The 18,204-nt window shown below is 43.6% G+C and overlaps 1 protein-coding gene across 1 annotated transcript in view; it reads right to left on the reverse strand.

Annotated features, from left to right (window-relative positions):
* The window catches only part of SYN2 (synapsin II), a 149,851-nt gene extending 132,451 nt beyond the window's left edge, over positions 1-17,400 (reverse strand). The window contains exon 1 of the mRNA XM_079316783.1: positions 16,921-17,400. Coding sequence (XP_079172909.1) covers positions 16,921-17,288 — 368 coding nt within the window. The 5' untranslated portion in view covers positions 17,289-17,400. The remainder of the gene's footprint in view (positions 1-16,920) is intronic.
* Between the last annotated feature and the right edge of the window lie 804 nt (positions 17,401-18,204).

Genomic DNA, 18,204 nt, shown 5'->3' on the forward strand with positions numbered 1-18,204 from the left:
CACTAAAATCAGCCTCATCATTGACAAGTATTTAATTAAGAAAAACATTTTAAGAGTTAAAAATGCTGTCAGTGAGTGAAGAGAGAAGAGGGATTTTTTTTAAAGTAACAGCTCAGCAGGTTTTAGCCAACAGGTAAATTTAAAAATCTCAGTTTATCAGCTGAGACTGGGTGCAACTTCAAACAGGAGTGCAGAGAAAAGCTGCTCAAAGCAACCTGATACATTGCATGGGTGAAATGCAGAAAACTGGGACTTGGGCTGGGGTCTGAGTGGGTTTTAAATATATTTGGTGCCACGGGAACAGATCCCCTGGGGACTCCAGGTGGAGGAGAATGAGCACACACACAAATCCTCAAGGATTTCCTAAAGGTGCAACAAGTCAGGAAAGAATTGCAATTGTCATTTTAGCCAAGGAGGGACTCAGGTATAACTGAGCTCAAAAACCTGAAAACAAACTCAGAGGAGAACAGAGGGCCAGGAATCAGTGGAACACTACAGAAAACAGGAAAGAGATGTTTTTCCTCTTCCTTTAATTGCCAATGACAGCAATGCAAAGCCTGGGCAGCTCCTGGGAGGACAGTGGAACCTTTGCTGGGTCCTCCCAAAAACAGAAGCAGCCCTGACTTCGATGATCTTGAAGGTCTCTCCCAACCTAGTAATTCTGTGAATTCTGTGAATTCTCCCTCCACTCTCCACATTCCACCTCCCATGGATTCTGACAGCTTTGGGCATCTTTTAATTCCATCATCTTTGAGCATCTTTGATGAAAACCAGCTTCAATAAAGCCTCTGACAGCTTTTACAGTGATGTGAGCTATCTTAGCATAAAGAAATAACTCTTTATTTGACTGGTTTCTTCTTTCCAGGTGTTTGCAGAGGATGGAGGAGTCCCAGAGGCTGGAGATGCCCCAGGGCTGTTCCATACATTTTTCCACCTTCCTGCCTGTCTCCTTTGCTCTAGCAGAGTGCAGTCTGTGGGACAATAATTTTGTACAGCTAGGGTGAAGCCTCCCCTGTGTGTGAGAGTTCTGGAGAGCTGCAGGGACTGGGGGCAGTGTGTGGGCAAGGGCATCAGCAGCAGCAGCAGCAGCATCAATGTCTTGTTTTGCAATCCAGGCTGTGCCCAGCAATGTGGATTCTGTCCCCATCTGCTGACCCAGGTGGGGCAGTGACCCTGATCTCCTGGCACATATTATCTGCTAATGGGCCATCTTTAAACCAGCTGGGCAATCATCTTTATCTTTCCACAGCCCATCCTCCTTCCAGGAGATATCTCCTGTTCATGGCCATTGAGTCCCAGGGCATGACTGATAAAATTCCATCATCCCACTGGGAGATGCTCCAGCCAGGGGAGCAGCCAAGCATTTCCTACCCAGAGAAAAATGAGATTTTGGACACCAAGGGACCTTCTCTCCACTGGATTCCAGAGGAAAGCCAGACCTTTCCACATCATCCCTGGAGCTTCAGAGGAAACTGCACCTTCTCCAGGAGCACTGCTCCAGCTGAACCACATCTGCCCCTGCAGGAGGATGCAGCCACCATTGAATGGGACTGTGCCACCACCCTGACTGACTGACTGTGTCAGCTTGGATTCTGACTCTGGCAGGGTTTGGGATTGTTCTTTGTAATACTGCATTTCTATTTTAATTTTCCTAGTAAAGAACTGTTATTCCTAATTCCCATATCTTTGCCTGAGAGCCCCTTAATTTCAAATAATAATAATTTGTAGGGAGGGGTTTACATTCTCCATTTCAAAGAGAAGCTTCTGCCTTTATTGGCAGATAACTGTCCTTCAAACCAGGACAATCAGCACCAGCAGCAGCATCAGAAGCAGAAACAGAAGGAGAATCAGAGGCAGCAGAAACAGAAACAGGATCAGAAGCAGCAGAAACAGAAGGAGAATCAGGAGCAGCAGAAACAGGATAATCAGGAGCAGCACAATCAGAATCAGCAGCAGCAGCGGCCGCCCCCGGCCCCGCGGGGAAGGAGCTGCAGCTGAGTCACAGCTCTGCCTCTCCCCCCGCCAGGGATTTTCTCTCCAAGCTCCCAGACATGGCTGTGACGAGGGATTCTTCCTTTCAGGGCTGAACCTCCAGCCTTCTGACGTCTAAATGAGGAATTTGTACAACTGCATCCCTGTTCTGTGGTTAATGGCAGCATCATCCCCTTTCCCCCCAGTATCTCTGCTCAGGCTTTTGCTGGAATCCAAGGATGAAATAAAATCCATCATCATTAAAATTAATGTAAATTTCCACATGCATTAACTTATCCAGTTATATTCATTTAAACTACAAAGTATTCGCCTTGGACTCAAGTTGTTTCTTAATACAATCCAAATATGCACAATTTTATATTTATCACTAAATCTTTACCAACTCTGGAAATTCAGGAGACAGATCCAAACTCTGAAGTTAGAATTTCTTTGGATGAAACCCTCTGCTTCAGAAAAGTGGCAAATCTGTTCCAATGGTTTGCTACAATGGACAAGGTTTAATCTTTGCTGTCCCTCAGATATCAGGAGATCAAAACCTCCTTTCCTGAAATGTTTTCCCAATGATCAGCCAGGTGAAAGGAAAAAAATCGAAAGACAATGTTCAGAACTGCAGGAATTATACCATAATCATTAAAAAAAAAAAAATCTGTAAAAGTCAAATGAAAAAGATGTTCTTTGCCACCCAAAACCTTTGGTATTCCAAGCTGGTTAACATCTGGAACGAGACTGAGGCCAGTTTATAATTACTTCACTGAAAGTTCTCTGATTTATCTCTTTAATTCCACTTTTGCTAGGTGTCCGTGGGGATAAATATGTTTTGCTACTTGTTCTGGATGTGTCTGAAAAGCAGCAAAGAAATAGTGATAAATAGTAATTCAATGCAGAAAAATAGCAATTTTTGTTTATCTTAAATCCCACTCCTTCGTACAGCATCACAATGTCCCACAAACACCTCATCTACCAAAAATAGGCTGCAAAAGTCAACCTTGGTGCATCCTGGAAGGACTGGATGTATCAGAGCTCTGAGCTGGTGACAAGGTGGGGATCAGGCACAGCTTGATCCAGTTTGGATTAAAATCCACTTGCTTCATTTGATGGAATTTCTCATTTGTATGATAATTCTTTACTGCAAAATTTTTTTTAATGTAAAATTTAGGGAGATCCCTACACATCATCACCAAGAGCACTCCTGACTTGTAAGAAAACAAAAAACCAAAAAGGCAAATGTGGGCTTGCCTGCAATTCCTCTACTGATTACAAGTAAGTTGTGATGTTTTTAGGTAATTTTCTGGATCAATACCTGACCAAGAGCCAAATTCTCTTCTGTCCCAACCCTGCCCATCCTTGCAGAACTGGAGCCTTAACTCAAACCTGTCCAACTCTCAATTTCATCCTCCTCTTATTTATTTTGCAATCTGTTACTCTGTGCCCCATGATTCAAGCAAACAAATCACAGGTTCAGGACAGCCCTGCCAATTTTGACAAGGTGAATGTGATTTTCTCTGCATTCCCCAGCCTGCCATGAGGATTTGCTTCTCCAGTAATTCTTGGCCTCAACAGCAAAATATAAGCAGCTGCTTGTCAGTGTTGTTACTTCTTCCATATGATTCTGTCTTTCATCACAATCTGGAGTCAGATGAAAAATTTGAGAATATTAGTGGATGTTCCTTCTCCAGGAGCATCCTGCAATATACATGAAAAATTTAGGACTTGCTCAATCTGTCTTCTCAAAAGCTGAAATGCTACAATGCTAAAAATGTGCACGAGAAAAGAGCACCAAAAAATTGGAAGAAATTGATGCACATTTCAAACACTTCCCTATGAAAATGTGGTTTCAAAATTCCTCCAGTGTACTTGTAACACACCAAAAGGGGATATTGGAATTTTGGAATATAGGACATTCCAATAATTAATTTCTGAATAGTGCTATCCAATTATGGGGACCAAATTGCTACCAAAGTCTGCTTTGCCACTGAAACTACAAGATGTGGTTAGTGCACATGAACCAATATTGAAATGTAAGTACTCTACACATCTGGCCTTAGTTTGATTCTTTTTAAACACCAAGATCATCACAGGGAATCTGGAAGGTCAATTGGGCTTTAAGGAAGGAGTAGATCTTGGGATAAAGAGGAACATGAATGTGTGGTAATAATAAATTCTTAAATAAATGCTCTATATTAATTAGGAGCACAGGTATTTTATCTTTGATAAATTCTGTTAAAGAGGAAGAGCAAGAGGGAAAGTTAATTTCATACAGACAGCAAGAGCACAGGGAAAGAACTTTGAATTATGACAACCTAAATGCATTTGATCCTGTAATTTAAAGGTAGGGCAAAACAATAATCTGTTCAGGTACTGAATATAATTCAATGTATCAGTGATGAACTGAGTGTATCAATAACCAGCCATGAGCATTTTCAAATCCATTATTACAGCTTGAGCAAGGGCAATTTCTTCCAGCCCATGTGCCTTTTACAAGCTGACTATTTCCAATCAGTGAGAGCTGAATGACCAAGGGAATAAACAAGAATGGGAGGGGAAGGCAAAAAAGAAACTTCTGGAAATGTGGATTAGGAAAAACTTGGCTCTGCTATGAACTCACCCATCCCAGAGGAGTGAGGGACTGAGGTGAGCAGAGCAAACAGCCAATTTCCAGCCCCTATTTCCAGTGCCTTCTGCCTTTTCAGATGGTGGAACCATCATTTGCATTTAATCATGCTGATCATAAAGGCTCCTGGAAGGCTACAGAAATAGGAGAATGTAATCCCATTATTCCAACACAAAGACATGGGAGAATGTAACCCCCTTTATTCCAACACAAAGAAATTCCAGCAGGGTGATCTCTCAATGGCTGAGCCACAAGAGAATTGCAATTCCCAATCATCCATTTTTTTTTTTTTTTTCCAAAGGAGATGCCACAAATGGCAAATTGGAAAATGTTTCCAAGAGAAAAAGACATAAACTAAGCACATATTTATCCCACAAAAATACTGGAGAGGGGATTTTTTAACAATACCTGCATTAGCTACAAAGATGCTTTGTGCAGAAATCAGGCAGGTACCTTTGAGAAAATGTGTTTGAATTATGGCAAGTATTTTGCTTTTCAGAAACCTCCTGAGCAACATAATAAGAATTATTTCACTTTTCACTCTGTGATGAATTCTTGATGCAAAATCTAAGTTTTCCATTATCTTCCAAGTTTTTCTTTAAGAGGACTCCAGAAAAAGAGAAGGTGAACAGGAAGAGAATTTCCCAGGTGACAATTCCTGATGGACTGTGGCTCTCCCACACTCTGGGAATGGTTTTGAAGGGTGATGAATAGGAGCTGGAAAATGTCACAGTGATCTGTCACAGAGCTGGGCTGGAGCTGCACTCCTCTGAATTATTTTATTTGCTTGGAAGAGCCCCTGAATTCCTGTTTTTGTGGAGGCATTTATACCACTTTACAGCTCAAGCTTTAAATTTATCAGCAGAGTATCACCATTTTTGCCATATTAATTTAATGTCAAAACTTTTGCCTATTTGAAAGAAGGGTGACAGATTAAAGTCAGGAATCAATTCCTCAGAAAAATCAACCAGCAGCTTGAAACAGCTCATGTAAAAAGGGACAGCAAGTAAAAATGTCATGACTAACCACAGGACATTATTTCCCAAAAAAAATCACTGCTGTCATATGCAGATACTTCACTGCCCATGTGGAAACAGTACAAGAGTAAATAAACACAGGAATTGTGAACACAACGTGCCTAATCAGTATTTAATGGCTTTCACTGCCACTTCCAAGCCTCCACAGTAATTTCACCTTAAATGTTCTATTTTGGTTTCAACACAAAGGGCCAGATTAGAAGTTTTCAATTAAAAAAGAGAACAACATGAAAAAATAATATACTTGGATTTTTCTTCTGCATCCTTTCCAAAAGGTTTCAGTAATGGTTGATTCAAGCAAAAGCAAGGTCTGAAGAATTCTTTTCAAGTAAAAGTTCCAACTTTTAAGTAATTCTTGAAGTCTGCTCTAGTTTGTTTAACATGGTTAAGTGACTGCACACTGACCTCAAAACCTGCAGCAATATTGGTGGGGACAGCTGACAAGGAGAATTGTAAAAGGCAGTAAATGTGCATCAGTTTAATTTGAGTTTGGACAGAGAAAAACCCCTTATTCCATCTGAATGCTATAAAAGGATCTACACAGGAAGGTCCTGTGCACTGGAATTTAAACAGAAATAATTTTTGAGAGGGTATTAAAGATGATTGAGTATTTAAATTTAAACTATCTGATCAGAGCTGTTTCTAATCAGTTTATTTTCCATTTACAGAATATAGAATTTGTGCTGGTCCTACAGTCAACAGGTTTTTACCCTGAGTTTTCAGGCAATGTTTCAGACAAAACTGAGGAATTTGTCCTCATTATGCAGAATAATTTTATGACTTGCACAGCTCTTTCAGGAAAATGCTCCTGAATTACTGTAGACAGAGAGATGTGCACACACTTTTACACATGTGCAAATTAAACTGCTTCTTGCCCCACATGAAATTATTTGTGTGTGCTAATGAGATTAGCAGCACACCACTCCAGCCCTGGTGCAGCAGAGATGGGGACTTTGATATTTTACAACCAGCTGCTTTTGCTGATTAACATCATTAACTCTGATTTATCTATTACACATAATCCTATTTGCCAACATGAAACCTATTTGCTGAATGCTCCAAGTGAAAATACTCTGTTCTCATCTTGAGGAGTCCAGTGTCTAGATCTAAAGAATCTCAGTCTTCTATCAAAAAAACAAAAACAAAACAAAAAACCTACTCTAAAACACAGACTAATTAAAGAAATACAAAAGTAACTTTTAGAACTATTGTTTGTCCCTAAAAAATAAATGTTTTCTTGATACCAATTAGGTTTGCTTCCTTTCAAACACTCAGTTGAAAATTCCCAAACTGAAACAAGCCTTGAAATTAAGTAATGTGCTTTAAACTTTACATTAGTGTTTGTTGAAGAGTTTCATGTACAAAGTCTTCACTCCATCTTGACAGACAGAGCAGTTTGCCAGGAGGTTTTCAAAAGGCTGAAAACTGGAATTCTGTTCCACAGAAAGCATCACAAATTCACTGTTCTAGAGCACCCAGCTAAGCAGTGACTCAAACATTCAGGGAAAGCCTCCACCAACCCAGGGACAAGTCCAGCAAACCAGAAAAATCGAGATTTAATGTTATTGTTATTACATACAGTCACACCAACCTGGATTTCAGGATAACAGCACCTGGTGTGTTTGTTCTACATTGAAAACCTTCCAGAGAGCTGTTCCTGAAATGCAGGGACATAATCACCAGGGATTTGGACAATAACAATCACAATCTGCATCTCCTTTTGCAGTGCAGCTGTATTTCACTCTAAAGGCCACTTAGGAGCTGATTTGTCATCAATGCACAGCCCCAGAGCCAAGCTGAAAGAGATACTTATAATGGGCAATAATCAGGGGGAAAAAACAAAAAGAAAACAAAAAGAAACCCACCAAGCAATAACCCCAAAACTTCATTAGCTGCCTGATTTTTTTGAAAGGCCTTCCAGCAAATAAAAGGATAAAACAACTGCAAGACTAAACAGAAAAGCCCTGCTGTAAGAGCCTGAAGTGATTTGAGTAGAAATAATGTAAACCTTCATGCACACTAATTATATTTTATATCAGTGTCTCTCTTGACTCCTCCCAGGTATTCCTATTGCCAAGGAAGGTAATCTCACCCTCATTGAATTGCTGCTGGCTCACATCAGACATCTTTTCCTTAGTAAGAAAATTAATCAGCACAAAAAAACCCCTAGAACATGGGTCCAACTAAAAGATTTTAGGCAGAGAACAGCCTGACACAAATCCTGAATCTCTAAACCCCAGAACTTCTGCATTGAGAGCCACACAACAGATGCTCATGAGACTTTTCTTCAAAAGAGCTGAGTGAGTTTTCACTGGCACCATGGAAGAGCTTCCCCTCATTCCTGTGCAAGGAAACTACAGCCATGAACTGCTTTCTACCTGGACAACAGCCACCAGTGAAAATTCCTACAATTCATCTCAAAAAAACCCTTCTACACACAGATGTACATGACTACACACACCAAACACATTTTAAAGGGCCTGTCACCAACACTCTTGTCATTTATTGATATATATTTTATGGAACAGCTACACAAGACTCAGGAAAATTACTTTTGGTTTTCTGTTCAAAGAAAAAGGCTTCATAAATAATTTTTCCTCATTAAAAGTATCCCTAGGATTTTTATTTACCTTGAACAGTAGATGGCTGAGATGACAACTCTTGAGGAAAATAAATTCTGTGCTCACAGCACACTATGAAACCATATTGCCACTCACTGAAATTGGATGTATTTATCATGCTTTATGATTAAACCTTTCTACCACACTTTCAGAATCACAAATTTGATATGATGGCTTTTCTCATATTGATTTAGAAATCTTTCAAGACTTTCTCAATGCTGAAGTGTGTGTATACATAGAAAGCTGTCACTGGAAATCAGTTTCATTGCAAAAGAAACCTCTGAAACCAACCAAGAGGTGGTGAAATAATGCTGATCTTCCTCCCTGGAACATCCTGATTTCCCTGAGCAAATGTGAGACTTAAGAGACTGTGACTGATCTCCTATTGGAGTTTAATCCCCTAAATCTGGGCTGTTTCAGTGGAATTATAATCTGTTTTATTGGTAAGAAATCAGAAGGAATAAAGAAGAAATGAGGTCAAACAGATCAAATGTGAGGTCAGGCAGGGAGCTGTGTACACACAGCCCTGGTGCATCCCAAGAATTAAATGATTCCCATCCCCATCTGAATTTCAGAGGGAATGAGCAGCAGGTGATGGGCACCAGGATCCCAGCAGGAGCCCACACATCCCTCAGCATTCTGGTTTAAGTATTTACTATATTATTGGCTTTTCACAAATATTAAAATTAATGCTATATGTATAATGTTGGAAAACTTCATTGCATGAGTATAGTTTCTTTAAGTTTTGTTATTAACAGAACTTAGAAATAATAGAGTGATAAATATATATAATTTTATTAGACTACAACATGGTGCTGTAAAAAGCTTTCATTCATGTAACTGACTCAGAGAATGGTGAAAAGATAATCAGGAAACTCTTCACATTCTTGGATTATCCTATCTGGATGAAGATAACCAGAACTCCAGGGAAGGAATTTATTGATCAGGGGGTAGGGGACAGGATGGAGCCACAAAAAATGTAAATTTACAGGTTGGGGGGGGAGGAATGATTTTGAATAATGCATGAAGGTCTGTGAATAAGCAACAGGTTGATGCATTTATAAAAGTGTTCTCTGAGTAAGGGTGTGCTCTTGGCTGGAGGCCAAGCACCCAACCATATATCCTTTTGTTTTATTGTTTGTCTCTTATTGTCTTTTATTAAATATTTTTAAATCTACCAGGAAAGTGAACCTCATTTTTCACAATTCCCTGGCACAGCTGCAGCTGAGCTTGGTGTGTTTATGGCCCTGCACTGCCCAAGGCATCTGGGGCTGCAGGAAAACCAGGATTTAACATTCAGTGTCCTCTGAATTAAACACTTCCATCACTTCATCTTGAACAGCATAAAGGATGTGACCTCAGACACCTGATGCTTTAGGATTTTAGTTTTTATATTTTTCATTTATTTGCAACCCTGCAGTTCTTTAGTGTGTAACTCTGAGCTCCACACCCAGTGCCAGCTGCTGCTTTCCCATTCTGCTCAGACACAACAATTCCTCTCCAGCCTGGCAATCAAGGACACTTCACAGACCCCAGAGATGGAAACAAAAGTGAATTGGGGGAGCAAACTTGGGCTAAATGACTTCATTACCTGTAATTGGGGGATTAACCCCCAATATGCGAATGGACCAAACTTATCAAAGTGTGAAAACCCATCACCCATCACCCATTTTGGGTGCAGCCCCTGGGGGCTTTGTCTGCCCCAAATGTACCTGAAGGCTTTTCAATAAATAGAACTGCTTTTATTGCCTTAATTCTGTCTGGCCCCTGTTTTTAGATAGCCCCAAAGGCATCACCAGCTGTTTGTTAGGAATCTGTCCATTCATATTTGTGTGTCAGCCAGGGAGGGACAACCTGTGGGGACAGTGAGGATGGAAAAAGCACAAAATCTTTGCCCAAAGCTGAAGCAGCTGTCCTTGCCTGGGAGCACTGGGCTGTCTCTGAGTGTGACTGGGCTCAGATAAAGCTGTTTCATTAGCAGGAGCAGCAGTGCAACCAAGCAAGGAGCTTTCATTGCAGACCCTTTCATTGCCCTCCCACCCACGGTGCCTGGGAGGTTTTATCACCTCACTGCACATTTTTGTCACTGCACAAGGTGAGCTGACTCCCCTTTGGAAGCAATGTCATTGCTGCAGGTAACAACATTTCATCATTTATGGCTTTGCTTTTTGCCATCTACAACATTGCTTTCTCTGCCAATTTACTCTTTTCCATTCTTGACAATTTTTCCACCTGCCTGTAATTACCTTTGCTGCTGTGTTCAGCCAAGCAGGTCCAAATTCCTTCTGTGGAGGTTCTGTACCCAAACCTGGCTGCCTGCATTTGTTATTCCCTTCCTCAAACACAATTTTATACTCAAACACAGATTTTCACTGAAGTTATATCACATCTTTAAATGCCAATTGCAGAGTACCATATTTATAAATAGATAAACCCCCCAAACATCAATTATTTCAGTGGTGTTAAAACAGATTTCTGTAGTTTAAAGCATTCTTAATGAGATATAATTATATGATATTGGACATGGTGTTTCTGTGGGTCACTCACATGGTGCTTTTAAGAACTGGGTACTAAAACTGCATAAAATGAAGTCACTACATTTAGAAAATCCTGTGGGAATATTTAGCATCAATCTTTTGGGGAAATATGCTTTCAGCAAAAATGGCTTTTGCAGTGTCCTGCAGTGTTTACAGAATGGCAAACCCCATCCATATAAAACAGGAAGTCCTCTACACACACTTTTGCAAGATGAAGAATAAAACATCTATAATTGCAGTTTTTAATACCCTTTTGTTCCATGCCTTTCCTATTTCAACAGGTTACAATTTGCTACTGGCAAGCCATTATCAAATTCTGAATAGGTTGCAAGTAGAATTTCTTATTTTACCTGGTTCCATAGTTTACCAAGAAATTTGCTATTCCTTTTATCTCTCACTTCAGCCTCATTACTTTGAAATGTACCTCCCTGAAATTCATTATTTCCTTGCCAATTTTTCCATTTCCTTTCTCTGAAGGCAAACTTCAGAAGAAAACGTTGGCAAACTTTTTTCTCTAATATTATCTGTTCAACTAAACATGTTACTGTAGCTTTCATTAGGCTTCAGAGGCATTTCTATTGTCTCTTAAAGGTAGGGAAAAATTTTAAAAAGTCATTTGGATCCTGAGCACAGGGGACTGGAATGGGATGGGGGTTACACCCAGCTTGGGTGAGGGTGATGAGCACACAAATTCAGATTTAACATGTTCCACACTTTGAAATTAAACACACAAAACACAGCTTGGGTGAGGTTGTTGTATACAAAAATTGGGATTTAACACCTTCCCTACTTCAGTGAGCTCAGCTGCACACCCTGCTCCTCCAGCCCTTGCCCAGTGTGGTATTAATATTTAAAAATGGACAAAGCAGCAGTGTCCAGACCCTTTGAGCTGCACTTTACCCCTTGCTACCTCCAAGAGGAGGCAGAGGTCAGGATGAGCCCCCCAGCCTGCAGAGATGTGCTGTGTGCCTGCATCCCTGCTTTAATTGTGGGTTTTTTTGGCTTGCAGAGGCAGAGAGCCCTTAATGCAGAGCTGGGAGCTGCAGGCTGTGCTGGGAACAGGGCTGATCTAATTACCAATTACCAATTACCTGCCTGGAAGAAGCCTCATGCAAAAGCTGCTGGCCAGCTCCTTTTTTGGGGGGCTGGGAGCTCATTCCAAAGGTCACAACTTGAGTGAGACTGAAAAGTCTCACAAAGATCATTTTTAAATGCTAAGTTTTCATATGAAGTGAAAATTAGAGAGAAAGCAAAGTAAAACCTTTTTCACCCTTGCTCAGTTTCAGAGGGTTTAAGGAACCTATTGCCTCCTTGAAATATGACAGTGTTTTACTAAAGGCCAGGTTGTTTTCCTTTAATACCAAGAATTTCTTTAGCTAAGACTATTTTAAATTAATAAAGGTAATTTAGTCTGCACTTTTTCTTCCCATGTAAAATACACATATTGATAAGATGATCTTCTCCTTACACCCCACATTTGGGGATTTGGTTAAAGTCTTTAAAAACCTCCTCCCTCCTCCAGAGCACTGCAGGATTTGTCTCCAAACACATCCCACTTCAGTCCCAGTGCCAAGGAATCCCTTCCATGCCCTCCACCAGCTCCACCTTTGTCCCAAAGTGGCTTTCCCTCCTCATTCCCCACCTGGATTTTCTGCTGCTGGCAGTGAGCTGTGCCACACCAGGAGGCTGCAGGACATTGTCCTCCTCCAGAGCCATCCCCAGGGACTGCAGAGAGCTCTGGCACAGCACTTCCCCTCATTTATGCATTATTAAAACCAAGCAACACCTCCTAAATTTGGAAAACTCACACTGAACGAAGTGAAAGTTGCAGCTACTGAATCAACATGTTACAATTAAATACATGAGAATTCCAGGCCGATTGGAGTTAGGAAATGCTAATTAGTTATGCACAATTGAGCCATCCCTAATGAACAGAACTGCAGTGAAATTGTCATTGTAATGTGTCCGTGCATGTTTGCTAGTTACAAAAAACAACAGCACACACAGTTTTAATTGAAACTCATTTCCATCTTCTAGTGAATGAAATAAAACCCCAAACCAAAAATCAAACCCTGAGAAGCTCATGCTGCTCACTACAAATTTTTTTGTCATCAAGCAGTGCTTCTCTGCACTACAGCAACAGTGTTCATATTAAAAATGTTTCTGATGAGCATTTTTGGCCCATAAGTGACTGGGTAAATTTAAACCAGAAAGTTTGCTCTTCATTTAGCATTCGTCCCAGCCATTTGGGGTAATCTTTGGAGCCTGTCACAAGCTGAGTAACTACTCAGGCAGTAAACATGAAGGGAAATGTGTAATTGTCTGGGGGAAAAAAAATAGTACTGATACTTACAACCAGATTTGTGCTTAAAAAATACAAGAACAAAATTTCCCAGCCTCATTCTTTTTATAATTTCACTGCTGCTGCCAGCAGGGCTTATATTCAAGTTTTAAAGGACAAGACACATTAAGTGATGATTAGTTGTCAATATTGAAGCAGCTTTCTGAATCTTATACCTAAGTTTTTAATAAAGATAATAATCTATACACAGCTCCTTGGCCCCTTGCCACTGATGAATGGCTTCTCATCAACTGCTTGTTCAGCACTGAATACTCAGGATTTTTTGTGTGCAGAACAAAATGGTTATTTCCTGAGGAAATTAAACTCATTTTAAAATAAACCTATCTAGCTGGAAATTTGGGGCACTTAATGCAGAATTAAAAGAGAAGTTGAAGCAAGCTGTCTAGGTTTAACTCAGCTTTGTCAGCAGTCACTTGGATGACCTTGAAGGAATCATTTCTCTCCTTAGTTTCCTATTTTTGTAAAATATCAACAAAGATCCTCACAGCTGTAAAACAACCCTGGAAATTTGTCACATCCAATCACCATTAAACCTCACAGGTGGTTCTTGAAGCTCTCTCCAGGAGATCTGTGGAGTATCTGTGCATCAGACACACTCCCTGTGCATCCTAAACCATCCACCAGATGTGGGAACTCATCAGAGGGTTTGGAGATTGAGATATTGGAATTGTCTGCTCAATATGCAGCTGCAGGTGGAAAGGACATCACATCCAAATGCATAAAGAGCAGGCCTGGAAATAAAATCAGCTTTCCCAGTGCCTTTGTGGGAATTCATACAAATTAACAGCACTGGTCCACTGGAAGGGTTTGGACTCCAGGCCACCTCCTCCTCGTGGTGCCAGGAAATTTCTAAGATAATTCAGGGAAATGCTTGCTGGCTATTTGCTTCCCCCTGTAGAAATGGGCCAGAGGCTCATTTATGGTACAAAGTGACCAGAAGAGTCTTCCATGAGAACCAGAACCAGCCAAGACCCCTTGCCATGGGTTTATTGATACAACCTTCAGCCTATTTTCAATTTGTCTCTTCACTTGCAACCAAGGCTGGTGGAAAAATCTTTGATTTGATTGTTTTACAGCCCTACCTTCAGGAGAAGCATGACCACTATGTGTGGTTGGAAGAGCCTGTAGGAAAGGAATTGTCCTTTACAGCTCTAACAGACCCTGGACTGAGAAAGGAGGGTGCTTTGACACAAATGCATTTATTCTTCCCTTAAGAAGTCAGGAAAATGGTAAAAAAATACACAAATTAATATAAATAAGCAAATTCGCCCATTTTTCCCATGCCACAAAAGTAAAGCCATTGAAATGGAGGATTTCAAAACTTGCAATAGGACAAACCTCTTAGGGCAAGAAATTGAGGAAAGATGTCACAGAGATCAAGATTATAAAATGCAAGCAACAACTGGGATTTGGTTCTAGGTAGAACATCCCAAATGATTCCACCAGCAACAACAATGATGTTGGGTTACTAAATCTTGGACTTGAAGTATGAGTCAACCTTTCACAGAATAAAATATATTGGAAATACAAGTTCCTTTTTGTCAGGGGTAAGAGGGAATATCTTTTGCTGACAGGAAAAGGTTTGTGCCTCCTCTGGCTACAGTAAGATTTCAGCATGATTCAGACCAAATTCCTTTGATTTCTATTGGAACTGCAACCCATAATCACTATACACATTCTCAATTTAAGGCAAACAAACACAGCACAGCCCAAAACACCACAGAAACAAAGGCCAAGCACCTGATGCTCCCCTCAGGATCAGAGCCCAGCAGCTGGAGGGTTTCTGGAGGCTCTCAGAGATGCTGTGGTGCTGCTTTTGCTGTTATTGACAGGCTTTGCTCAGAGCATCACATGGCAGAACCTCCCCCTGCAGCACAGCCCAGGGAGCTGGGGGTGCCCACAGCCACTGGCACCCACCTGCTGCCCCTCCCAACCTTTCTTTTCCTTGCCCAGATTCTAATCCATATCCCATTTTACCCCACAAAACCAGATACCCCAGCAGATCAGTGAATGCCCACATGGGGATCTGTACTTCCCAAGGTATGGAACAAACTCTGCTGCATGAATTATCAGAATTCACACATATCTGGAGCTGGAAGGGACTCACAAGGGTCGATATATCATTTTGCAGAATATATTTTAAAATCTGCTACAGAATAACAGATTTCTGGGAGAGAAAAGAGCCAGTGCAACAACAAGCTGGGTTTTTTGTTGGTTTTTTTTTTTGTTTGTTTGTTTTTGGGTTTTTTTTGCTAGAGCTACTCCGTATCCATGTCACATACTATGAGGAGGAGAAAAAAAAGGCAAAAACAAGCAGGCATGAGTAACCTTGTGTGGATTTGTGAGGCTCCCACCTGGAGTGCTCCTGGGGGAACTCCCCATGCTGGGTTTCCAAAGCTGTGCCCCTATCCACAGATTGTGCTAATTTGGGGTGCATGTATCAAGTATGTAAACCACGTATGGAAAACCACGTTCAAAATACTCACACTGGCTCCAGTAAACACAGAAAAATCTCCCAGAAAGAAACCTTATGAACAAATGCAGTTATTGGATGTACCAGGCAGAGAGCTGTGCACTAGAAAATATAAAATATTAAATAAATAGATGTTTCTGCAAGGCAGGGAGCAGTGTCCATGGATGCATCTCCATGACGTAGCTACAGAGGCTGCCTCAGTCTGGCTGCTACAACCACCTTGTTTTTTTAAAAAGAAAAAAAAAATAGAAAAAAAAAAGGAAAACCACCCCCCCCCCCCCACACACACACACACAACCAACCACAAAACCAGACAGAAGAAAAAAACCTGGAAATGTAACAGGTAATGTTACCTTAACATAAATAACATCTCTGCTACAGTTAAAGGCTTCAATCCTCGGTTCAAGCATTTTATTAAAGTGCCGTTTTAAAGCAAATGGCATCGGATCACAGCGCTGCACGAGCCCATGCAGACAGCCAGGCTATAAATTGGAGACGCTGAGAATAAAACCCTGAACCCGCAGTCCATTACCGGATGATCTCAGCGCTACAAAAACAGACTTGTTTCACTCCGCATTATTTTAGGGCGCTGCTACGACCTTCTGCACTGCAATTAGCACCAGCCAGGGATGGCTGGGAACGTGTCCTTGCTCTGGAACACAGCATCCAGCAGTGCCACAGGTCTGGAACAGCCATAACCTCCCCTGCTGCTGCCAGCCAGGCACGCTGGTGGCCAAACCCCACATTTTCCGTGCTATCAGTGGGAGCCAAACACGCAGCCCAAATAAAAGCTGATGAACACGGCAGGAATTGCCGGAGCCGGGGCAGGAGCGATGCTCGGCATCCCGACCTTCAGCAGAACGCCACGGGAGCTGCGCGGAGCGAGCGGGCTCGTAAACACGGATTAACACACGCAGCGCCACAGCCAACACTGAGACCGTGCCCAGGACACTAAACCCAGCCTGCCGCTGCACGCCAGCCCCTTATTGCGACAGGGAACACACGATATGCCCGGGCAGGGCGCTCTGCGTGTCTTATTTAGTGTTGTGATGGCAAACAGATTTCACGGCGCTCCAGGGCTCGCTGGGTTGTTGTTTTTTTTTTTTTTTTTTTCTCCATCTGCCAGCGGCTGAGCGGGGCCGGTGCGGGGGGCTGTGCCCCAGGTGAGCCCGCACCTGCCGGGGAGAGACCGCGGGAGGACGGGGCAAGGACGGGAGCAAGGAGGACGATGATGATGATGATGATGATGATGATGATGATGGCGAGGGGCATGCGGGGGGCACCTACCAGTCCGTGTGCGGCTCGTCGATGACCAGGAGCAGCTTGAACTTTCTGCCGACAGCCGCGGAGACGGCGGCGGACGCGTCCACCAGCCCCGCCGAGGCCGCCGTCTGCTTGACGGCGTTGGAGAGCGAGCTGAAGAAGCTGCTGCCCGCGGACTGCTGCGGCGGCGGCTGCTGCGGAGGGGGCGCGGGCTGCGGCGGCTGCCGGCGCTCGGCGGCCGGGGAGCCCGAGGCGGGGCCCGCGGAGCCCGCGGAAGGCGGCGGCGGCGGCGGCTGCTGCGGCTCCGGCCGCTGCAGGTCGGTCATGTAGCCATTGGGCAGGTTGGCGATGAAGCTGCTGTCCGAGAGCCTGCGCCGCAGAAAGTTCATCATCTGGCCGGGCGGGGGGCTGCGGCGGGGCCGGGAGCGGGCTGTGCGATGCGCGCTCCGCGCTCCCTGCGCCGCTCCGCTCCGCGCTCCGCTCCGCGCTCTGCCCGCCCGCCGCTCTGCGCCCGCACCGCCACCGCCCGCCGGCAGGGGGCGGCCGAGGGGCGGGCGGGGCGCGGGGACGGGGAGGGGACACGGAGGGAATGGATGGGGACAGGGATGAGAGCAGGAACGGGTACAGGGATGGGCATGGGGACAGGGATGAGAGCAGCAACGGGTACAGGGATGGGGATGGGGACAGGGATGAGAGCAGGAACGGGTACAGGGATGGGGATGGGGACAGGGATGAGAGCAGCAACGGGTACAGGGATGGGGATGGGGACAGGGATGAGAGCAGCAACGGGTACAGGGATGGGGATGGGGACAGGGATGAGAGCAGCAACGGGTACAGGGATGGGGATGGGGACAGAAATAGGGATAGGGACGAGAGCAGGAACGGGTACAGGGATGGGGATGGAAACAGCGATGGGGACAGGGATGAGTGCAAGAAAGGGTACGAGGATGGGGATGGGGACAGGCCACAGGCAGCGCGGGGATGGAGCTGTGTGCCAGCCGCCACAACACGGGTGATTCCCTCCGCTACGGCAGCCCCGCCGCGCTCGGCGCTGCAGCGGGAGGTGAGGATGGAGAGGAGAGGAGAGGAGAGCGGTGCTGGGGACAGCTCCGAGCTGGCTCGGGACACTGCGGCTGGAGAGGACCCCGCGGACAGATCCAGCATCAGCATCCCGAGACAGCTTCAGCTGAACATCCCGGGACAGCTCCATCTGTACATCCTGGGACAGCTCCATCTATACATCCCGGGACAGCTCCAGCATCAGCATCCCGGGACAACTCCAGCTGAATATCCCGGGACAGCTCCAGC

The sequence above is a fragment of the Erithacus rubecula genome (genome assembly GCF_903797595.1).
Source record: "Erithacus rubecula genome assembly, chromosome: 13".
NCBI lineage: Eukaryota > Metazoa > Chordata > Aves > Passeriformes > Muscicapidae > Erithacus > Erithacus rubecula.